General features: G+C 44.6%; 1 protein-coding gene across 2 annotated transcripts in view; it reads left to right on the top strand.

Moving 5' to 3' along the window:
• NHSL2 (NHS like 2) overlaps positions 1 to 25,108 on the top strand; it is a 193,831-nt gene that overhangs the window by 120,845 nt on the left and 47,878 nt on the right. Inside the window, exon 1 of one of the 2 annotated variants that reach the window (XM_039841679.1) lies at positions 9,190 to 9,281. The exons of the other annotated variant lie outside the window; for it this stretch is intronic. Coding sequence (XP_039697613.1) covers positions 9,239 to 9,281 — 43 coding nt within the window. The 5' untranslated portion in view covers positions 9,190 to 9,238. Of the gene's footprint in view, positions 1 to 9,189; positions 9,282 to 25,108 lie in introns of those variants that run through there. 2 annotated transcript variants of the gene reach the window in all.

Raw genomic sequence — 25,108 nt, 5'->3', positions numbered from 1 at the left:
GGGCCAGCCTCTTTGCCAGCAACCGTGCAGCCTCTGGAGGGTGGCTATAGCATCAGGGAAGTGAGCAACGTGCCGCGGACTGAAGTTTATTGCTAGGACTGTGCTTTCTGTCTGGACCTACTAGGCAGAGACCTGGAACCAGGCATGGCTTGTCCTTTCTGAGCCTCCTTTGTTATTCAAGCCTTCATCTCCCCTAGCCCACCTCCCACCCGCACTGTACACCTACACCTCTCCTGGCTCTCCCTCCTATGCTGCATGCACTGAATGATCCAGATGAATCTGTTTCTTGCTGTGTAATGCCCTGCCCCCACCTCCTGCCCCAGCCCCAGCAGGGAGCTCTCCCCACTGCATGGATGACAGGACCATGTNTGCTCTGTATCTTCAGTGCCAGCTACAATCCAGGGTCATCCTGGAGGTAGTAGGTACTGGACTAGCTTCTGGCAACATAAGGAAATGGCCTCGTGACTACTTCTCCCTCTCTTTCCCACTCTGCCTCCTGGCCTTTGCCTTATCCCAGCACTGCACCGCTCACTCACCATCCCTAGGCAGTCCCCAAAGCCTTGGTTAACCACTCGCTCCCACTGAGCTATCTAGAGAGACTGATTAGTCTCCCAGCCCCGGGCTGCACACAGACTGGTCAAGGAGAAGAGACAAGCATAAGAAACAGCTAACGGTCAGATGGAGGAAGTGAGGCCCTGACTATGAGGTAGGTCTGTCCTGAGGTTACCAGGAAAGTTCATGGAGGAAGAAAGCATCTCTTATGTTGCCCACCCTTACTTGCAAATGTCCTTTCCTCAGAGCTCTGTCCCTGGCCCTGTGTCTTCTCTCAGTCTGTGTACCCTGTCCCCTGGTGGTCAAGGCCATCCGCAGAGATCAGTCCCATATGCTTGGCCTCCAAATCTCTATCTCTAGCTCAGACTAATGTAGTCAGCTACTCCATCTGCACCCCAAATGTCCCACAAGAACCTCATTCTCAAGTAACCACATCTTCTCGCACCACCTTCTACCCCTTTCTGTCTTCCATTTTCTCTTGGTGACACTACCATCTCTCCAATAACTCAAACTAGTAGCCTGAGAGCCATCCTCCAATCCTCTCTCCCTCATGTCACACTTTCAGTTTTCACTAACACATCCTTCCACCCATCCGCCCACCCCACCCATCCATCCAAATCCATCATCCATTCCTTACATCCAAAATCCATCTATGCATCCACCCCACCCACACACCCATCCACCTACCACCCACACCCCACCATCCATCCATCCATCCACCCTTGTCCATCCCATCATCCATTCAACAAGTATTTTACTGTTCGGTATTCCTCTGAGACCTGACAGACTTTCCTCTTGTCTCTTGTCGATGCCTAAGTCCAGACCTTTGTTAAATCTGGCCTGTTCCAGAACTGGGTTCCCTGCCTCCACCTTGGCCCTCCTCGTGGCCATGCCTAGTACAGTTGTCAAAGTGATCTGCCACTGCACTCTCTTGCTGTGAACCCAAGCCTTAGTAATATGGGGAAGAGAGATCAGGATTGCTCCCAAAGTATGTGCTGCTTGCCCCTGGTGTCCCAGGGGATTATTTGAAGGTGGCATAGAGAAAATTTTTGTTAGCGTTCAGAGTTCTGTCTACATTTTAATGTATATTAGAAAAAGTGTAGGTAGTAAATTCAACTCATGGTTTCTCATATATTTTTAATTAGGGCAAGATTAAATGTTTTAAAGGTGAGTCTTTTTAAATAAAATGGTCAAGTAAATAATAGTACGGGTGGTACATGGAAATGAAAAAAATTGAGGATGTGAGACATGATTGCCTGAGCTTTGGGAAGCAACGGTTTCTAGGGTAAAGTAGATGTTCCTTAGCACAACTTAGAGACCTTCCAGGATCAGACCCCACCTACTTCTCCAAACTTACCTCCTGACACTTCTTATTGAACTTAATGATCCAGCCATCTAGGATGACTTCAGGTTTTCTAAATACCCCATGCCCTTTCAGCACTTCTGTGCTTTCAGAAATGCACTTTCCTGTGCCTTGAATGCACCCCCACCATAACCTGTATTTTCTCTTGGCAAGTTCCTATTCATTCTTCAAATCCCTGATTGCGTGTCACGTCTTCTCTAAAGCCTTCCCTGACTGACCTCCTTCCTCCATAAAATATTTACAGATTTTATCCTTCCCTCTTCTGTACTAATTTAGTAACTTGTACGTAATTTTATCCTTGCTTACATTGCCTTTTTTATTAAGACTTTAATTTTATACAGAAGCTTTAGGTTCACAGCAAATTCAGGCGATGCTGAAGTTCCCATACACCCCTGCCCCCACCATCAACATCCCCCACCGGATGACACATTTGTTATATGCAATGAACCTACACGGACACATCGTCCTCACCCAAAGGCCCTGGTTGACATCAGGGTTCCCGCTTGGTGGTGTACATTCTGGACAAATGTCTCATGACGTGTGTCCACCATCACAGTGTCAGATTGATTAGTTCCACTGCCCTGCAAACCCTCTGTGCTCCACATCTTCCTCCTCCCTTTTCCTCTGTCCCCTGGCAGCCACGGATCCTCTCACTGTGTCATAGATTTGTCTTTTCCTGAATGTCATAGAGTTGGGATCATACAGTATGTACCCTTTTCAGATTGTCTTCTTTCAGGCATTGTCATTTTTATGATTGTTGTTGCATGCTTATCTCCGCTAGTAAAATGTGAGCTTTTTGAGGGCAAGGGTAAAACTTGTTTACCAAAGGGTAGAAAAGAGCCACTGACCAGACCTTAGAAGGCCTGGGTTCTGATCTGTCTTGCCTGTGAAATCTTAGGCAAGTCATTCACCTCCGCTACCTCTATCCTTCAGCTATAAAAAGCTATGAATCTTTAGGGGGTATCTTTAGTGCACACTGCCAGGGTGGTTGAGAAGATGTGATATGAGATAGCTAGGAAAGTTTATAGAAAGTTGTAATTGATTAAGTGAAACAAGAGTAATTATGATTGAAGTTGGAGAAACATCATGGGTTTTGCCATGAGAATGGAACCAGAAGTGAGCCCAGCATATTTGGGGGACCGCAGGAAGCAGTCAGGCTGAGTTGCTCCCAGCAGCCAATGCAGCTGCCAAGTGGGTGTGGGTGGGTGGAGTGGGGTAGCAGTAGGGTTGTCACAGCATGTGGTAGCCCAGCATGACTTAGAACATAGGTTGCTTTGATGCTGCAAAGCCTTGTCTGCCAGGCTCATGAGTTGGAATTGATTTCTCCCTAACTTTCACACCCGCTTTCACCTCTTGGGTAAGTGTAGCCCTATGACTCTGTTAGTCTGTATGTGCTCACGCCACCATGACTACATAGTATGTGCATACTTGTGCATACAGGCACCATCTATTTGAACTAGTGTCCCAGAGGAGGGAAAGGGAACCAACACAACACACCTATTGTCTGCCACGGCTTTCCATCCACAACTTTACTTAACCCTCAAAAACGCCTCCACGCAGGGATAGTTGATGCCATTTTACAGATGAGAAAACTGAGACTCAGGGGGAGAGCTTCCCCATGGTCTGATAACCAGGGAGCTTCAGAGTCCAGATGTGAGCCCCGGTCTGTCTGTCAAGTTTGTGCCTATTACGTCGTGACATGTGCTTCTCAGTATCTTTGTATCTGTGGCAGGAGTTAGTAACCCTGGATACTGGGTCTGATGAAAGAAGGGTTCTATGGCAACCAGGACTGCGATTCCCCACCTTGCAGAAGCCCCGCCATATGTCTCTTTGATGGTATGTTTGTGTTGTTGGAATATCAACTCATTGGAGGCTCTGTGTTGGGTCCAGAAGCTAGAGCTGAGGATTCCTGAGGTAGCAAGAAAGTAGGGGGATGCTTGAATTTAAGCCTAAACAAGGTGTTGAGAGAGGCTTCAGATGGAAGAACTGGTATCATGCTGCTTTCCACTGCCCCTAAGCAGCCACGCCAGCAGTGTGAGCAAGGTAACCTGTGTTTTAAGATGAAAACGAGTCTACTGTTCTCTTCTCTGTGCCTAAACAAAATGAAGAAGTCATCTCATTGTATTTCATAGCTGACCTGGCCTTATTATATTCGCAAACTTATTTCTCACAATCCTTGATTTCCATATGACAGACACTAAAGTGGCAGAGGCTTACGAGAGAATGAAGTGGTCCCTATTGCCTAGGGGGCTTCCTCCCAAAGACATATTTCCTAACCTAACTTAATGAGCCCATGAGACCATACGGAAAAAATTGAAACTCTAGACCACCAAACAGAAAATTTCCTGGTCTCCTCACGTCCCATACTGAGAGATGTGTTGGACGTAGATACATGAGCCCTGGGGCTTGAGGCCAGTCACAATACTCCCACATTCCCTGGGCCAGAACTAGGAAGAAGCAAAAAGTGAGTACAAGGAAATGACTAAATAAATGTGATCTGTCCAACCTTACTGAAGTACACTGGAGCCACTAAAGAGCCAATTATAAAGACTGTAGAGTAACGTGGACAAAGCATGACATAAAAAAGGCACAATACAAAAGTGTATCTATGCAGAGCTTTAGAAACTCTGTTGAAAGTATGTCTGCACATGAGCAAGGACTGGAAGAGAATTGTGGAAAAAGCAAAAGTTGATTTATTGTGGATGGCAGTCTTGTTGGTGATTTTTTCTTTCCCTTAGACTTCCATTAATGTTATTATAATGTTGTTTTGTGCAATGAAAAATAAAAATCATGAACACGTAGAACAATTACACTGGCAAATCATTTTGTTGAGCTGAGAGACCAAATCCTATCAACTCCCTGAGCTACTGAACACACTTGAAAGACAGAAATGCCAAAATAGAGGCAGCCACACGGAATGTGAAAATAATACCAACCACCATCTCCTTAAAGGGCTGAGGTGAGCAGCAAATGATGAGAGAGGTTTGTGAGGGCTTTGTCGGGTGTCAAGTGTTGCACACTGGAACGCCTTATTGTGAGATATCTATAAATACTTTGAAACAAAAATATTAGGTAGTGTTTGACACTGCCCCGCCTCAGTTGACAACAAAGCCAAGCTGCACCTGTACTGCTGGGTGGCTTCAGGTGGCAGCCACTTTGTCTGCTCTGAACACTGGGTGTCATTGAAATTTGATTAAGCAAGTAAAGCTTTCTGGTTTTAGCCATGGTTAGGGAATAACTGGGGAACTGTTGTGGGTTTTTCTGCTCCTCGAAAATGCTTAAGCTTTGTGGTGAGAAGATTAGAATAATTGATAAAGAACACGTGGAAGACTTCTACAGCTGCTTGGGTTCTCAGACGCACTTGGCCACTTACTAGCTTTAGGCAAGTGAATTAAGCCGTGGGAGCCTCTGATACCTCCTTGGTCTGCTGGGTTTCATAGTGCCTACCTCATAGGGTGGTTGTGAAGATTAAATGAGGTGCTGCGTTGGAAGCGTGAGTGAAGAGCATGGTGTGCTGTCATTATTACTGCTTTGAACTGTCAGGGTACCAGGGTCTCTAGGGATTACTGATCCAGAGCTTCTCAGCAGGTGCCGAGAAGAATGTGGACAGAGTCTTGGGGAAGCACAGTGAGTAGTATTATTATTTTAGCATGTCGACATTGAACAGCAAACTTTTTGTCTATCATGGTAGGACTCAGATATTCTACCAAAGGTGAGATGCGCACTTGCAAACCACTAGTCTCCTACAAACCTTTCATTTTATAGACCCACAGAAGTGAGGCGATGTCCTCAAGGTAACCCAGCCTCAGAGATATATGTGGGCCACAATCCAGCTGTTCTAAACCCGCACACACTGCTCAAGAGTTGTCCTCATGCCCTCTGGGATTTCCTCATCACCATAGTGGAGACATTCTGTGCCATATGGCCATGTACATATAACCATTATCAAACTGGGAGAAACCAGGCAAGGCTTGGACATTGAGAAGAGGCAAAAAAAGATGCTTGAGATGACAAGGGAAGATGTCCCTGGCTAGGGGTCCTGTATGCTGGCAGTCAGCACTGCATCACCCCCATGCAGTACTTTCAAACATTTGAGCTGATGCAGCCTCCTAAGTGTCATCTACGTCCTTGTGGAATAAATGGTCTTTGATGAAACCTTCATCTGCCTCAACAGCAAATTTTTGATTTAAAAAGTTCATCTCCTGTCAAATTCTCCAAGAGTATAGATGGAGGGGTGTGGGGTCCTGGGAACAGGATGAGGCTCCCAACTGCTCCCTGCCATCTGGGTAGAGTGTGTTCTCTGAGTCGTTTTTGGCATCGGAGAGGGAGGCACAGAGCCACCTCCATGAGTTTCTTTTGTGGAAATTGTAGACCTGGAGGTGGGGGAGTGCTGTTTAGGCCTTTTAGGTTGGCCTCAGGGAAGAAGTACCTCCTGTGCCACACAGGATGCAAAAGGTACATGCCATCTCTAGTACACCACTACTACTTTGAAATATTCTGACCCACCCCAGGACCTTGCTCCTGCTTCAGGGACCTGGCTTCAGACCTGGCTTCTGAGATTTCTGGTTTCTGTCCTGGCTTTAACTGCTGAACACTGCTGTGTTTCCACCTTCTCCCTTCCCAGAGTCTCGAGTACCCCACTCCTGCACCATGACTGTCTTTCTGGACATCTGCCCCAAACTTTGATTCTGTTACCAACTCCCTCCTATTCTCTGGATGCTGCAGGGCCTGGCTTGGGGAACGGGAACTGTCTGCTCAGGGGAGAGAGCACAGTTGGATAATAGTAAATTATGCAGTTGATCTCTTTGGGTGGCTACCCAAGCCAGAGTCCTAATCCACAGAGCCTGTTACACTGCTGGTCCTAAGGATGAAGCTAGCCCCCACCCCACTAGGCCCCCCAACCCCCAAACATGAAGTCTATGTTATGGAAACTGACATACACAAACTATTTCCCCACCCAGGGACAATAATTCACCCTGACTTCAACCAAAAGAACTCAAAAAGTTGAGTTGGGGAAACAAAAGACAAAGATCCACTGAGACTCTAATTTGTGGAGTCTTCCCATCCCAAACAACATGGCTCTGGTGAGAAGTGGCTTTCCAGGGAATGACAGACTCAGGCCTGTCGGAGGCAGGCTGGGGATGATGGCTGATGGGACACCAAGTTGAGGGCAGGACCAATAATGTTTTTGAAGGGAGGCACTCATGAGCTTTAGGTGGAGACATAGGCAGCTTCTATAGAGCCAAGCAGCACTTAGTAAGTATTAAGTCATTTGATCCACACAACAACCTTATGGTATAGGTACTTTTATTATGTCCTAAGGAGGGTATATAGATTAGAAATGGTAAATTATGCAATTGATCTACAGGTTAGAAACTGAGGCTCAGAAACGTTAAGTAGCTCTCCCAAGGGCACACAGGTGAGACTAGGATTCCAACAGGCAATAGGGCTCCCAAGTCTGTCTTCTTAGTCATCATGCTAATCTGCAAACATGAAAGAACTGAGACAGTCAGGACAGCTTTGCTGTCCACCCATCAGCTGGACTAAGAGTGGGCTTCAGTCTCTACCAAGAATTAGTGCCAGGGTTCTCAACTCAGGGCGATTGAAAACACTGTCAATGCCGGGGCTCCACCCCTGAGAAATGCTGGTTTAATTGGTCTGAGATGAAGTCCAGCCAGCAGGGAGTACGTAGAGTAGGGTGAGTGGCACTTTTTGTGGAAGCATCTTTCTCATCCTGAGAGACATCTAACTCCCAGCTGAAGGTCTGACTGTCCCTCTAGCATCGGCTCTTATCTCTTTCCTCTCTAACCACAGCCAAACTTCCTGAGAGGTGTCCCCCCTCCCCTTCCACTTCCCTCCTTAACCTGCTGTGGTCTGGCCTTTGGGCAGGCAGCCTGGCCAAAGCTCTCCTCTTGATGTTGCCACAGACAACATTCACTGCTTGGGCCTCAGGAAGGCACAGCACATCCTCCTTGTCTGGAACTTTCATCTCAGCCTTTGTTGATGGATTTTGGTACCAAGCCGACAAAGATGTTCTGTGTGGCCTCCAGAGACCCCCAGCTGAGGCCCTGCACCCCAGGAGCTGGATCCTGTCAGTAGAGGAGGTGCTTGGAGCCCTCAAGGTAGCAAAGTGGTTCCTCAAGCTGCTTCCCTGTCTCTCTGCATCTCTAGCAAAAAAAGAAAAAAGAAAGAAGAAAAGGGAAGAGTCTTCACTGTGTGGACAAGAACCTGTTGTGCCTCTCTTCCAACTAGTGGCTAGTCACAGAGGCCTTCTGCCTCTGTCCCTTTTGCCCATATGATCATGGAGTCCCTTTGTTACAAGCTGCTGGCACATGTGACTTATTTCCTTGTCTCTTGTCTTTCTAAACACACAGAAAATTTGACGAAGATATGTTTTAAAAGTTTTAAAGCCAACAATTCTCTCATGCTTTGTGCCCTGGGAAATAGCGTTTGCTAGAATCTGCACTATGCTGGTGGGCCTGAGGAGAGAGAGCAAGGCTGGGCTCCGAATCTTACTGTTCTCACAGTTTTGGATCTTGGGAAGCCCCTTTCCTTCTCTGAGCCTTGGTTTCCTCCAGTCACACAGACTTGTCATTGAGTCCACTGTTTGTAGTGAGGATGCTGCATGCACCCACTAGGAGTTTGGGAAACAATTGAATGGTATCCAGCCATAGTACACCAACTCGTTGCAGGCCAAGAGAGAAAGTGTGTGTGTGCAAGAGAGACTCGCAAAAAACAAGGCCTATCTCTGTACACGTCTCTCCTCTGGGAAGGAAGGGGCCCACGCAGTGACAATAGACCAGGGGCGCTGACTCAGACAGCCAGTTCCTGCTCATTTCCCCTTGCTGCAGGACAGCCGCTGAGCGAGCAGGAGCCCAGCCCTCTGCCGGCTCTGACTCGGGCTTCTGGCGGAGAACCCTACCCAGAGAAAGACAAGAGCAACTCAGCTCCCCACCGGTCTGCTGCAGCGGGACTGAAGGGACCAGTGTGGATGTGGGCAGCTGGTGGGGGTCGAGGGGAGTGGGAAAAGAGAGAAAGGAAAGTCACTTTTTGAATCCTGCATCACTTTCCCTGGGCCAGGCAGCCCAGGGACAACTTCACGGGGCAACGGATCATGTGACCAATGGGGCCAAAGTGACCCAGCCAGTGCGCTGTGAAACGGGATCAGGAAGAGTCCCTGAGTGGCCACTGAGAAACCTGGGGACGGGCTTTAGAAGAGCATAGAGCCCATTAGCTCCTTGCCCCCTGTGTGTGCCCACCACACATATCCCCCTTGCACGAGGATTTGCTGGATGCAGAGTCTTGGCCATCCACAACACTCAGATGGAGAGAGCCCAGGCTATCACCCTCTTCTGGAGCCGGGGAGGTGAGTGGAGGGTTAGGGTCGCTTTCCCAGCAGAGGGTCATGGGAAGAAATTGGGGAGGGTTTCTGTAGTCAGAGCCTTCTGAAGTATGGCCATGTGGAGGTGGGGTTCTCCAGTACTAGAGGTCACGGGGGAGGCAGGCTGGCCGCTTGGCGGAGGTGCTATGAAAGGAATTCAAAATTGGGTGGCTCTGGGGGTGGGAGGGTGGATGTGATCACATCCAAATCTTGATAAGCTGGAATTCCAAAGGGGTAAGAAAAGTGATCAAGGAATTGTGAGTGTGTGTACGTAGAGATGCTGCATCTCTTACTTTCTATAAATCAACTTAACATGTCTTCTCAGGCCTTATCCTTTGGATGGTGGAAAATACCATATCAGTCATCCTTGGGGTTTACCCACCTCATGAAGTTCCACAAAAATGGTGGGAGTTTTTGTTTTATGTTTTTTGGTGTTTGTTTGTTCGTTTGTTTTTTGCAACAGAAAAGGGGTGCCTAGCAGTGGTCTTCTGTCCACACAGGTTACTATCAAGGGACCGAGTGCTTCCTAATCACAGTTCAAGCCAGAACTCCTGGCAGTAAGGTGGAGTGAAGTTCAGCATCTGGAGCCACAGCAAGACCCTCCCTGGCTTCTGTAAAGAGGGTGGCCAGCATGGGGGAGGTGACACTGCAGTTGAATGCCCTTGAAAATGTACTGGGAGCTACAGGCAGGGTCATAAAGGCAGCCAGCAGGGCAGGCTAGACCATGCTGTATCTCTGGTGTTCTAGTCAGTCCTTTGTGGCAGGAGCAGGCCCAAGAGGAGTTTATGAGCTACACGAGTTTGAAAAAGCAGAGTGATGGGACTGAGAACTAAATACTGTGAGGGCCGGAAGCTATCTGGCATGGAGAAGAGTCAGAGGAATGTGGTCTTTGGTCTTCAGGTCTTTGAGGATGAAGAGAATATGTGGGGTCTGAGGAGGGGCTCAGGTGGCAGACCTGGGGACTACAGACAAGAAGGATGAATTTCTAACACACTCTCCAAAGGTTGCCTTGAAAAGGAATGAGGGATCAGGGTATCTTTGTGCAGGTTGTGTTTCTCACAGTCACAGAGCAAGCTGGCCTTCCTCTTCTGAGGAGGGAGGGAGGAGGTACCCACCTCAAAAGCGATGTAGTCCTGGCCCTATCCTGCAGTGGGCTCCCTCCTTCCACCTCAACAGCTAAAACCCAGTCTGGCAACCCCGCCCCCATCTCTCTCCATCCTGCTGGACTCCCTGCTCCCACTTTTGCCCCTCTCTGGTCTGTTCTCCACTCTTCGGCCAGGGCAAGAGTTTAAAAAAGAGACCCAGCTGCTCACAATCCTCCAGTGGCCACTCACCACCCTCTAGTGAAAGTCCAGATTTATTTCCCTTCTTTATTGCCTCCTTTCTACTCTTTAAAACAGAGCAGGCATAAGACCGTTCCTCACTCTAACACAGCTCTAATATTTTATAAATCTATGTTCTAGACAACTGGAAAGAGCTATACTTAACCTTCTGCCTTGTAGCCTTTAATGAAGGGACTTGCTCCAGGCACTGCTTCCTAATGCCACAGGAGACCACAGCTCTTTCTTTGTTCTTTCCAAGCGATGGTACAGGCTGCTAGGCCAGCCCTCTGCTCCGAGCACCCACCTTTCCGTCAGTGTCTAGGTGAAGGAGGTCCTCATCCCACCCTCTGGAGCATGCCTCTTCAGCTTTCTTATCTGCAAATACTTGAAAGACTCCTTACAAGCCCCATAACCAGATAAGTTGAACAGCCAGTTAAGCACAAGAATAGGACAGAAGACAGGGCCAGGAGGTCTTGGCTGCCAGTCTGGGTTAGCGGATGGAGTCAGGAGAAAAGAAAATGTGTCATCAGAGGTCTAGGAATGAAAGAGGAAGTAACATTAAATAACGCTAAGTAACGTGCCAGGCCCTGTATGTGAAGCTTTGCATATACCACGTTGTATGATCCTCACAACAGTCCTACGATGTTGGAACTATTATGACCTACATCGTACTCCAATGAGGAGATGGCCTACAGTAGTCAGTGTCTTACTCAAAGTCATACACAGCTAGAAAGTGACAGAACTAAGATTGAGCTCAGGTCTGGCAAACCCCAAACCCATATTGCTTTGCACAGTCCCAAGTTGCTCTAGCTGAGTTGGCACTGCCTCTGAAGCAGTTCTGATGAGATGGTCTCCCTGACTTCTTTGTGTATCTTTTGCAAACACTTAAGCCACGTGTATGATCATTCTTCACTGCCCACCACCCAGGCCCCAGTCCCTCTCAACCTCTGCCCATGGCTAAGGACTCCAAGCCAACAGGTTGATTTTTTGGCAGTGCCCCTGTGCTCTCAGGCATAATGGACTTACTTCTCCTCAACTCTGCTCCCGCATCCTATTCTCTTCTGCCTCTTAGATGGCAACTCCCGGGACCAGTAACTTCAAACAACAAGCTATACCATTCTTTGTTTTCTCTCTTGCCCCTCTGTGGCCTTTATTTAAGCACAAATCGTTTTCTTCCTCTGGTCCAAGTTTCCCCAGCTATAAAGTGAGAATATAGGATACTCTCTAAGGGCCTCCCAAGTTCCAACAGCTTGGATTCCCAGGGTCCCGGCCCCCTACAACGTGGAGCATAAGGGTGGCCACAGGCACTGGTTTGGAAACCTTCACTGAGCTAACGAAGGGACAGTTAAAAGGAAGTGACTGTCCCTGAGTCAATGAATAAAGCAATAGAGTGGTAATAGCAACAACATTTGTAGGGCACTTTGTTTACCAACTGCTTTCACAGTCAGCTGGTGGTAGGGTGGGGAACTCCAGGGTGATCTTAACAGTACACGGTACAGCTTTAAAGAACATTGAATTACATGATGAGAAAATGATTCTCCTTTCCTTCTCCTCTCAGTTTTCTGATTACATCAAGGAGAAAGTCTCAGCATGGTGCTATTCTTCAACCTCTATCATGCTTGCTAATCTTTCGGAACCAAGCTAGAACAGGCCTCAGGCTCAAAGACATTGACAGACAACAGCATCTACATAGAATTTAATTATTCTGTTCTGTTTCTTTTGTATTTATTTTTACAGTTAATTCTATTTATGAGAAATGATCTTCCTTTTTTGTTGTTGTTGTTGCCATATCAATTTTTTTAAATAAATTTATTTAAGCAAAAAAAATTATTTTGAGAAAAAGATAAAGTGAATAGTAAACAGAGGCAGCAGGACTCGCTTATGGCAGAACTTGTCAAACGAATGTCACATTCCACTGTTGCCTAAGCTTTAGCCATTTCAGTAGCACTTTGACAAGTTCTTGTCCCTTATTCTCCTCCCTCCCATAGCCTACACTCTTTCAGGTCTGCCAGTTTTTGAGCATGCTGAACCCTGTGTCTGGAATGCCTCTCTCTCCCCCGTGCCTTTTTCACCCATAAGACCCCAACTAATCCTTTAAGACTCAGTTCAAAGGGCCCCTCTTCTAGGAAGCTTTCCTTCAGCTAAGCATGAAGTTCATTCATTTTTCTATCATACTATCTTCCATTGTTATAGTTATTTGTTTACAGGCCTATATGTTCCACCCTATTAGTTCCAAATGCATTTGATAAGAAAAATTTGAGGGGTGGAGAGGGAGGGAAAAAGGGAGATAGAGAAAAGAATAAAAATGTAACTGTGAGTGAGGCCTATGCATAGTGACTGGGCCCTGGGGACTGTCATAGCTTCTGGGATCACTTGGAATGGAGGCTTCCCAGATGCTAAATCAGAGCCTACACAGGCCACAAAGCCAGCCTGGGGACTGCCACAGGGGGGCTGTTGAAAGTCACATGTAGGAAGTTTATTGCGGTACCTTTGGGATTAACACTTGAGATCTAAAGAAAGGAGGCCAGATTGCTTCAAGGGAGAATTTGGGCTGTGACATGATCCTAATGACATACTAAACTAACCCACGACGAGTTCTGGAACTGGGTTGGCCCTTCGCAGTCATTCTGAGTTAGCATGAAGACATTGATACTATACCACATGGACCAGTCCTTAGATGCAAGCTGCTCGCAGGGAGTGAGCATGGCCTTGGGCGTGGCAGCATCTTCTGAGGAGGTGGCTGGACAATCCCCAAAGAGAACTGTCAACCAGCACTACTCAGTCCTAGGGAGACCTGAGGGTGCATCACTGTGTCCATGTCAGAGTCCTCATCAGACCCCCTGGAGCTTCAGTGCCAGAGAGGCAGGGAGAAGAAAATAATAGTTTGGAGGGCAGAGTATGGTTCTCAAGGGTTGGTGGCCGGAAGGGCATAATAAATGTGTGTTAAAAGAATGACAGGCTGAATATGATGTTCTAAGCACTGCGCTTAGAGGCAAGGACAATATAGAGGCAAACAAGTCACAAGGAACTTCTGGTATAATTGAAACGACTATTTACAATAGCAAAGAGACTATTCCAGAACACCGTGACAAGTGCTACATTGTGTATGAAAGATGATGTTTCCAAAACACCTTGTTCTTGCTTCTCTCTCTCTACACATGTGAAGACTGAGGTCCAGGTGTTTGCTTTACACCCCACTCCTGGTCGGATCCCCCATGCCGGGCCGGCCCCCAGCATGGTTGGACTTTATAGCCTATTCCCTCTCTCTGCACCACCCGGCCCCTCTCAAAGCCAGGTGCAGGCCTTTGCAGTCTGCAAAGTGCTTGTTGCATATATTTCATGTAGTCACAGAAAAATAAGGGTTTCAGAAGAGAGTAGGTTTTTACCTTTATATTCTTAATCTGCCTGGTACACTTTCAGAAATAGATATATTCTGATCATATTTATAACAGTGACATTCTTTTTTATTATTTTTTCCTTCACATCCTTAACCACCTGTGAAATTCTTCCATCATACTCATCTGTTCTTTCATAGCTTGTCTCAAAAGTGAGAAAATTATGATCAAATCCTGTTAGTTCCTTTTGAGCTGTGAGGAAGAAAATATGTTTTTTGTTTTTTGTTTTTAAAAGTTTAGTCTTACTCAAAAAGGGGAAACTTTCTTGGTTTGAAGCATTAAAAATGTATGAAACCAAGAATACCTCAGATTTTATGTGTATTAATACTCTAAGAGAGATTTGGGGGAGGGCGTTGTATAGTCTGAATAAAAAGCCACTTAGAGGCAACTAAAAACCCTCCTTGTTCCCTAGGCTGTGTTCTCTGTCCACCTTTCTGCGTACCCTCCTCCTCAAATGCTAGGCCAAGTCTCTTCTCTTCGTTCCCCGCCTAACAGATTTCCTGTCAAATGCCAATGAAGGCAAATTTTGAGGCTGTACAAAAAAAAATTCTGGCATTTCTGCCAATGGGTTCTATTGTAGTTTGTCTGGTCCCAGAGTTCACCTAAAGCAAAGTTTTTCTCTTAAGTTTTCCTAGCAGAAGCTACCACATTGTAAGGAAACAACAGTCACTCTGTATTCCAGAGGAGAAAATCTTCGTATGTTCCCAGTGAAAATAAAGAAGTGCACGCTCTGTGCCCATACCTGGTCCTGTGTGACTTCGTGGTGCCATCACTATCACAGTGCCATAATTAAAATTTCTTCTCTTTATGATTACCAAAATACCTTCTTCATATGGTGCTTGCAATAAGCAATGGTGGCCAAAGTGAAATATAAAGATCAACTTTATCAAAGTGTAATTTTCAAAGCATTAAAAAACATGACTCTCATCGAAATATATAGCCATCATGTATCAAAGATTTGTTTAACTCTGATGAGCGAACCAGCATCATGGTAAAGCTGCTTTTTAAAAGATATGAGAATATGGCAGTTCCTCAAAAAGTTAAACATAGAATTACCATATGACCCAGCAAGTCCACCTCTGGTTATAGACCCAAAATAATTGAAAACAAAAACTTGTGCGTGAATATTCATAGCAGTGGTATTCACAACAGTCAAAACGCTGAAACAACACAAATATCCATCAACAGATGAATGAATAAACAAAATGTGGTATATCTTATACAATGTAATATTTTTCAGCTATAAAACGGAGTGAAATTCTAATTCATAGTGCAACATGAATGAACCTGAAGATATTACGTTCAGTGAAAAAAGCCAGTCACAACAGAACAAATATTGTTTGATTCCACTTACATGAAATATCTAGAGTACGCAAATTCATAGGGACAGAAAGTAGACTGGAAGTTATAAGGGGCAGGAAAGAGGGAAGGAATGGAAAATGACCACTTAATGTTTCTGTTTGGAGTAATAAAAAAGTTTGGAAATAGTGGAGATGGTTGTACAACATTGTGATTATAATTAATGGCATTGAATTATACACCAAATGATTTAAAACAAATTTATGTTATATATTTTATCTGTAAAAAAAAAAAAAGAACAAGAGAAAGCCACCAAAAATATGGCAGACTTTGAGAGAATGCTGGAATGATTTTTAAGTTAGATACAAAGCTGGGTAGTTCTACAAGATAATAAAACTAACTTTTGGGGCTATGTTTCCTACTGTTCAGAAATGATTTTTATTTGTTCGAGACAACAATCATTTGCAACTTATCAATCTTCTACAAGTTAACTTTTAACTCTACAGAGTGGTCTTAATCAATGGTGAATAGTCAAGCAACCACAGAGATGCTGCTCTCACATGTTCCTGGAAAGGCACTTGGTAATCTTTTTTACCTTGTCAAGTTTCAGTTAAATTTTCATAACACCTCAAATAATACATGAGAAACTACAACTCCCATGTGCATGTCCATGAAAGAATCTTAACTTTAGCTTCAAGGCCTGACTCTCATGATGCTCATATTGCATTAACATCTTGGTGGCATCTTCTGCGTATTCCTGGGCCACTCGGCAGGCCTAGTTCAGTCCATACTGCACATCACCACCACCCCAACCTTTCAAAGCACCACTTTCATTGTATCCCTCCCACACGAAGCATCTAAATGACTCCTGATCCAGCCTACACTTCCTCAACTGGCTTGCAGAAGCCTCTGGAATGTAGCCTGGTTCAAGATTTGGAAAGGAGCTTTCAAGTCTCATCACTGTCAGTCCCAGCCCTTTGCTGAGGCAGATACTCCCACTTTCTGGCCCTGGCTCAAAGTGCAATCATTCATGGACCACTGTCACAAGTTTTGTTTGTCTGTATTATTTTCTAATTTAAAAAGTTAATCCATTTTAAAACTTTTTACTTGCCCAAATCTGCAGGTTTGATATGCTATTTAAAGAAAAAAGTTCATCTGTGTGCCACCTCAAATAACGTTGCTTTCATACTTGATTGTGTACTAATTGTTTGGTGTGTTTGGCCTCACTTGAAAAGAGTAAGTTCCTTGAGGACAGCTAGTACAGCTTTGGTGTCCCTTCAGCACACAGCAGTGACCTAAGCAGTTGGCAGATTCCCACCACATACCATTTACTTGACTGAGTATCCTGTCTTTTTCCATAAAGTTCTTGTCAGAACACCGATGGCTTTCCCTTTATCCTTTAAGTGTGCAAAGAAACATTGAAAACACACTCCCTGTCCACCAGAGAGTTACATTCTGGCTGGGAAAATGAAAGCGGGTGTTCTAGGCGAGTCAGGCAGACCTAGGTCTCTCTTGACCACTTTCTACTTATGTTATGTTGAGTGAGAAGCCTCCTTACCCCTCAGTTTCCTCATCAATGAAATGAAAAGAATAGTGATAATACCTACCTTGCCTACTTCATAGAATGAATGGGAAGCTCCAATGAAGAGCGGTGTGCAAGTGCTTTGTAAAGAAAATGATATCCAAATTTGAGTTAAATTATTCTGTGAAGATTAAATAACAAGACAAGATGGCCAAATAAAGAAAGTTACACAGCAGTTTTTCTCAAGCTCCAAATGAGTACTAGTGGTACTCACTTACTAATGGGTAGAAGGATTTCGGAAAACTTGCTTAGGTGGGTCGATGAAGCATGAGTGGAAGTTCAGTCAGGAATGGAGGAGGGGGTGACATATCTAGATGGGGAACATAAGGGACTCAGATTGAATAAGGGAAGAAAGATGGACACTCACTTGAGGCTGGTGAGGAGGCCAAGCGGACCACACAGAGGAAACTGTGAAGATGCAGTGGAGAAATGGCGAGGTGAGCCCGCACCACTGACGCCTGTGGTACCAGGCTGAGGTGCTGGGCCTTCCAGTTGTGACAAATCACCCGCAGCTCTCGAACAGAGGTGTATGTGAGGAAAACAAATTTTTAGAATGCAGATTCCTCTAAGATCAGACTTCTCGTTCTCCTCATAATTTATTTACCACTTATGTGTTGTTGTTATTGCAAAATAAAATACAGACTCATTAAACAAAAAATCAACAAATAGAGTAAAAAATGAAAGTCCACCTTTAACTGCCCCTCCTGCTTCTACACCCCTCCCTGCCAATTCCAGTCTCTTTCAAAGGCTGTTATCACTGTGCTGTGACTCATCCCAGATTTTTTCCTATGAATATGCATACTTGTGTTTACATATCATCTTTTTTACATATATAGGATTCTATTATATATTTTGTGCAGAGCCTTGATTTTTAACTTCATATGTATGTGGAAATCTTTCTATAGCAAAATAGCTCTTTTTTGAATGGCCGTATAGCATTCCTTAATAAGAATATACCGCAAATTATTTAACCAATGCCCTACTGATGAAAACTTCTGCCATTAATTTTGGTTTTGCTTTTTATATTTATGTCTTTAAAGTAGTATATACACATGGCAGAAGAAATTCAACAATATACAAGGGTATTTACTGAAAAAAGTAATCCTGCTGTCTACCCCTAACCTCCACTTTAACACCTCTACTCTCAAGAGACGACCACAGATATCAGTTTCTTGTGTGTCCTTCCAGGTATGATGTGTGCAGATACAAGAGTGTGTGAGAATATGTGTGTGTCCGTGGAGAGGGACCAAGGGAGAGGCAGAGAGAGAACATTACATATCAGCACATACTTTGACTATGTGATTCCTCCTAACAGCTGCAGAGTATTGCACTGTGTGGCCGAATGGTAATTTATCTAACCTGTCTTGTACTGGGGAGAGGTTATTGCCAGTGCTTTGCCATCACACACAGTACTACAATGTCTATCTTTGTTTATGTATCTTCATAGGCACTTTACCTCTAGTATAAATCCCTACAAGTGGCATTGTTGGATAAAAAGGAATGCGCATTGAAATTTTTGATAGATAATGCCAAATTGCCCTCCAAAGAAGTTGTCGCAGGATCCATGTATGGGAGCACCTGTTCCTCCATATTCTCTTTCTCTATCACAGCATGAAATAAAACTTTTTCATCTGTGCCAGGGGAACAGAGTGGAAACGTGAGTTAGCGGAGAGTATGGTCAGAGAAGGCAGAGGTTGTTCAGTTATTCCCCACAAGTCGAGGCTCTCATAACAGCCCACCTAGGAATTACCCATGATTCTTCTGGTTCTTGCCAGCCTCTTCCAGCTTTTGTACATCACCAGCAAGGACTGGGAAGTCTGGGTGGCATTCTGCTGGAGAATGAGGCCTCCAGCAAGGCATATTTTCAGCCATTGTCCCCACGTACACACACACATGCACACACACGCACACACACACGAAGAAGGACTATGGAGCTCAAGACCCAGGGGTAGAAGTGCAAGCCCAGGCTTCGTGAGGCACAGCTCATGTGTGCTTGGGTTCCCAGAGACTACAAGTTGGTCGGAGTCCTTAAGGTTGCAAGAACAAGGGTGTGCTTCAGTTCTCTTAGGTGACCAGGCGTTAATGTCAGGATTCGCGCATAACTGAAAGACAGCAAGCCATCTCTGGCAGCTGCTGCTCTTCGCAAGTGATGCCGCAGGAGTGCTGGACAAGATGAGCAAGTGTCTGCTACTTCTATCCCTCAACTTCTCTCTGTCTCAGCCTCTCCCGCTGCTCCCCACAGCCCTGCTTTGCCTGCTCCCTATGGCTTCTGCTTACTGCTATCTCTCTGGGCATCTTCTGGCTTCTGGGCCCCCCCATTGCAGTGCTCCGCCATATCTATATGTCACATTGCATTCCCCAGCAAAGGACTCTCTTTGAGTCAGTAGATCACCCTGCAGTCTGGAACATCCTTGTTGCTCCAGGTCCTCATTGCATCTCTCAGACCCAGCCAGAAGATAACTACCCTTGACTCAGGCACAGGCTCCCTAGTCCATTCAGTTTTGACCAAAATAACAGTGCCTGGCATAGAGTGGCCACTCAGCAAAATATCTGTTGAATGAGTAAACAGAAATCCAGACTTAAGGAATCACTTTCGTCCGTTTCATTCAGAAGAGGCTTATGGGTGAGGCAGGCACACAGAGCATTGTGAGAGTCCTCTCTAATACTTTCAGCTTCAATGCAAACTTAACAAATTAAGTACATGGCTTTCTAATATACTTCGGTCTCCAAGTGTAGAGGTATAATATGTTATATGGAGAAGAATGCTGGCTTTGTCACCAGACAGACCTGAGTTCTAGTCCTGGCTATCACTAACTCTGCAGCTTTGGGCACGTTTCTTGACTTCTCTGTGTCCCCACCAATAAAATGGCCCTTATAATATCTACCTTGCAGGGTTGTTGGGAAAACTAGTCTAGACAAAGACTGCGAAGTGCCCACTGCGGTGCCTAATACATAAAGGTATTCAAGAGGTATTATCTGTTGTGATTATTAAAGTAATTTTTAAAGTTAAACCTCCAGCTTTATCAGTCAATCTCCCAGTAAATGAATTTTTCAAGTCAAACACTACCAGACACCACAAACACTTCCTCTTCCTGATGTTCATTGCCAAAGGCAAAAGCCTTTCTTTTCTTTCTGCTGGTCATTTAGCTTTGAGGCAAGGTAAGCCATCTCATCAATTTGCTACCATTCCTTTCAAATACGTATAAATTCTGTCTCCTTCTGGTAGTTCCACAACTTGAGTTCTAATTTATCCCCTGGACTATTTCCCTACTTTATTGGAATTGATTGCCAGGAAAGGCACCTTCCCTGCAGACATGGGACTCTGGCCAGGCCCCCAGGTGGCAGTAGTGAGGGTATCTCCATCTAATGCATATGCAGTTACAAGCCATTTCCTGGTAGTTGGCCCTATGCTGTGAGTAATGTTATTTCTTCAGTCCAGGAGTCATGGAAGTAGGTAAGAAAGGGCTTGCTTAATACAGCTTTCTTTCAAAGGCCAAGGTACACGCTAGGGTGGGTGTCCCACAGGTTAGTCATCTACACCGTTCTCCATGAGTGGGCCTTGAGATTATTTTCAGTTTCATCCTATTATTAACAGTGGAGCAGAAAGCATTTTTGTACATATACCCATGTGCACGTGTATGACTATTAATGTGAACATAGTTTGTTAAAGTACAGTCTGGATCAAATAGTGTATGGTACTTGAAAGGTACACAGGGTGCTTCAACTGAACCTGTAAAATTTTCTTTCTATCAGAAAAAAGTTCAGGGGCAAATGTGGGGAAATGTATTTGTTCCTCGTACTTTTCTGTATGCTTGAAATAGTTCATCTAAAAATAAGAAGGAAAGAAAAGCAGAGATTCCTACTGCTCTTTTTTTGCAGATGAGGAAACTGAGGCTCAGACAGTTCAAAGGCTCTTCTGGAGCCCACCATGTCGTTTAGTGGCACCCAGGACATCAGAGAGATCTCACACTACATTTCACTGAGAACCTCTTCTCTCTCAAACTCCAGTATAAATCCTTGGAGTAGATTGCTTCGGTTGTGTTATGATTTCATAGCTTCCAGGCCCAAGAAAGTGACCACGGAATTTTTCCTATTGTTACCCTAATGCTGGAGCCTGCCTGCCCATCTGAGTTTTCTGAGTATACAAGAACCGAGCATGATGAGTGTTCGGGGCAAATGTTAGATCTGATCCTGGATTTGGCAACGGCCTTTACCATGAGCCTGCCATTGCGACAAAGGTGCAGTGAAGCAATGGCCCTGCAAAGTTCTTTCTGGAACTGAGATTTCGTCTTGATGTCTCCTGAAAGCAGCATCGCCCTGATTTGGTGACAGAATGGGGGCCATCAGGCATTATCTGCAGCACTTGGTCTAAAACAGAAACTAGGAAGGGCTATCCTCAATGCCTGGCCCGCTTGCCATTACTTCTGTTGCCATGGTCCCCAAGAACTTCTGCTTATTGTTTCTTTCAACCTTTCGTGGTATCCATCAGCAAGCAAGACCTGGAAGCTCTCTGAGGCAGACCAGGGAGAAAATGGTTAACCGAAAAAATAAGAGAGAGTAGGGAAGTAATTAAAAAAAAAAAACAAAAAGAGTGGGTGGGAAGAATTTGGTGTATAGAAACACAAGGCCCAAAACACAGGGCTTTTTAAAGGAATCTTCTTGAGATGACTAGGTAGGAATTAGCTGAGAAGTGCCCATTATGTAGCTGTCATGTGTTACGAGTACAGCAACTCCGTGCCCTGGATTTTCCAGAGAAGTCCCAGTTTCAACTATTTAGTTCTGTTTGTCAGACCAATAATCCTGATTTGAGATTCAGAAAATAAGGTTATGTAGTTCTAGTAGCTCTCTAAGTCATCCAGGAAAGGCTGACTGAGAATTCACTCTGCTTTCACTGGTGAGCAGAGAATCTCCACATGGCCTGCCCCTGGGTGCCAAAAGCCTGAGCAAAGTGGCCCCTTACGCAGCCAAGAAACGTCAAAATGTCTCTGGATGCAGTGCCCCTACACAGTGGGGTGTAGCTCTCTAGGAGCTGTAGCCAGAAGGCATAGACTTTGACCGCCATTGACCTGAGTTTTGATATGCTCTACATTAACTGTCTATTTGGGTAATTTCCTCACCTGTGAAATGAGAATAGTAATACCTATGACACAGGTTTATCCAGCATCAAACAAGATGTTTACCTTTAAAGCTTGTACAGATGTTAGTTGTTGAAGTTCATTCCTTCATTCAACAAATAAGTGTCCACTACATGCCAGGCATGAGGCCAGGCCCAGGGATATAGAGGTGAGCAAAACAGTCAAGGTCCCTGCTGGCAAGAAGCTTTCAGTTTGGGGGCGGGGAGAGTCAACCGTCGAGGTCTATGCCGAGGAGAGACAGGATAGAGGTGCTCTTTTTAAAAAGCTGACTCCAGCTGCTGTGCAGGGTGAGAGGGCAGGAGAGGGAGCTGGAAGCTATTAGGAGGCTTCTGCCAGTGATGAAAGCTTGGATCTATTTTGGAGGTAGAAGCAACAGAGCTTGACGGTGGACTGATGTTTGGGAGTGTGGAAGAGGTAAGGAGGTATCTTAGCTGTGTTCCCAGGACATGGACCACTGGAGCCAGAAAGCCATCCCTTCTGTGAAGCAATGTGATTCTGGTCCTTCGATGTAGACATCAATTCACTCCTAAATAAGCATCTAATATTTACAATTTGGCTTTTGTGTAAATATTAAAGCCAAATATCTGGCATTCTGGTTTAGTTTCCATTAACTTAGCATGCTGAAAAAATTCTTCTATCTATGTGGTCCCCTCACGGGCCAGTATATGCTCTTTAAATTGGATGCCTTTCAAACCTTTCATTCAGCGTTGTTCTGAGACATTGGAAGAGGGTCTGAAAGGGGAAAGTGGAGACAGGAAGGACCAAAAACAAGGTCGAGTTCCGTAACAATAGTTAACTATACTTGGTAGTTTTCAAAGGAAACTCACACCAATTACTTGTAATATTTTGCAAAATCAGGACCAGAGCCCTGTTCTGACTCCAAGGTATAGTACTTTGGCTACTTATTGTGCTGCCAAGTTCTTAACTTTTTTTGGTGGGGGATGGGCAGGTCTTTCCATGAAAAACAAAAATGTTCCAATAGACATTCGAGGCCTTTTTTTTTTTAATTGAAGTAATTTATTCCATTTGCTTTGAGAATGACCGTTAAAAGAAAATTTGGTATTTTCCCACACCACTTGTCCCCTCCATACACTTCAGCAGGGCTTTCATCTCCTGGTCCTTGAGTCCTGCCCTTCAGAAGTTATTGTCTGCCTGACAATTGGCTGCCACTCTAAGGACTGAGATTCCCATCTGCTCTGGAGCAAACAAATCTTTTCTTCTACCTGTTTCCCAAAAGCTTTCCTCCCCTCTCCGATTTCTATAGTTGTCTTTTCAAACCACTTGACCCTCTTAGTGATTTTTAACTGCAGATGGCAAATTAAATTGGTTTCCCAAACTTGGACCAAGCCTTGTCTCCAAATCCCACTGTTTGTACCCTGCCTCCACTCATTCCTGAGCTAGGAGAGAAAAAATTACATGTGCATTTTCCTAAGTTGTACTTTTTCTCTTTCTTATCTTAAGCTGTCTTATCTGAACATGAATGTTGGCACAATTGCTCGGGAGAAATGCTACAGTGCATTTCCACTGAGTAGGCTTTCTCTTAGATAACGGTATCTGTGGCTGAACATTAATCCAGCATGGCACCTTCCTCTTCCATGGGAAGACAGTGTTAGCAGGAGATGCCCAAGCTTCAAGTTCAAGCTGAACAGGAGCCAACACAACTGGAAATAAGAGGGCAGAAATGGAGGAAGAAGAAAAGAGGAAGGTCAGAGAGGTGGTTGCAAGTAGAAATAAAGCTATGAAAAGAATAAAAGAAACACTGATGTTTTATCGAAAAATATGAATACTTTTATACTATTATATAAACTGTTATAATAAATCGTATTCCAATATATAAAACGTAAATGTATGTAATAGCTTTACTATTGTAAAAGTATCACATTTCCTGTTAAAACTTCAAATAGTATTGAAGGGTTTAGAATGAAAAGTACTGCTCAGAGCCCTTCCCACTCCGTCTCTAAGCCCTCATCACACCCCAGAAGCCATCGATGGTAGTAGTTACTTGTGTGTTTTTGCAGACTTGTTCTGTGCATATATAAACATATGTGTGCTTTCTGTACACACAAATGAGATCATGCTATACATGTTGCCTCATTTCTTGTCGGGTTTTTTTTTCTTAAACTTAAAAATCACTCTCTGAAGTTTTCCCATTTCTACTCATAGAAACCTGCTTCATGCTTCTTAATGGTTGCATGGCATCCCATCATATGGATGCCCTGTGCTATGTGGAACCCATCCCTAGTAATGGAAATTTAAGTTAAATCGAAAGTCCAGCACAGAACCATTTAATAGGAATAGAATGCAAAGCACAAATGCAAGGCATCTATGGAAATTTGAAGATTCTAGTAATAGCCACATTTCCCCCTTACTGCTTTGAAATGCCACCTTTATTATACTCTAAATGCTATGTCCACATAAGTTTGTTTTGGACTATTTTATTTCATTCACCGATTTGCCAGTTTCTGTATCAGTGTGCCTCATTTCCATCAGCCATATTTAAAAGTAAAAAAAAAAAGGTGAAATTAATTTTAATAACATTGGATTTCATCTAATATTTCAAAAATATTATTTCAACATAGAATCAACATTGAAAATGATGGAGACATTTTACATTTTTTTCATATTAAGTCTTTAAAATTCAGTGTGCACTTTCCTCTTACAACACATATAAATTAAGACTAGCTGATTTCGAATTGCTTAAGAGCCACACGCAGCTGGTGGCTACTCTATTGAGTTTTAGCAGGCAGAGGTCCACAATGTCACCTGAGCTGTGTGTCTCTGTGGTGGGTAGAAAGAGATTAGAAGGACAAAAACCTCAACTTCAGCAATTGCGGCAAATCCTGGGGCCCCTCGGGACCTCGATATCTGGACCCCTGCAAACTCACTGCATGCTGGCCCAGCACAAAAGGCCCTACTCCTCTACCCTCGTGAACTCTAGCTCTGCTGGCCACAGAGAAAAGAGCCCTGAGTGCTCAGGAGGCGAGTATCTGGGGCCTGTCCCTGGTTCCTTATTTTTTGCCTCTGGAGATGCCTCTATTTACAGTCTCTCGCTGTACCTCTGGTTGTACTCAAAACCCAA

Source organism: Pteropus medius, unplaced genomic scaffold, assembly GCF_902729225.1.
Source record: "Pteropus medius unplaced genomic scaffold, Ma_sr-lr_union100, whole genome shotgun sequence".
NCBI classification, from domain to species: domain Eukaryota; kingdom Metazoa; phylum Chordata; class Mammalia; order Chiroptera; family Pteropodidae; genus Pteropus; species Pteropus medius.
This window is presented reverse-complemented; position numbering and strand designations above follow the sequence as displayed.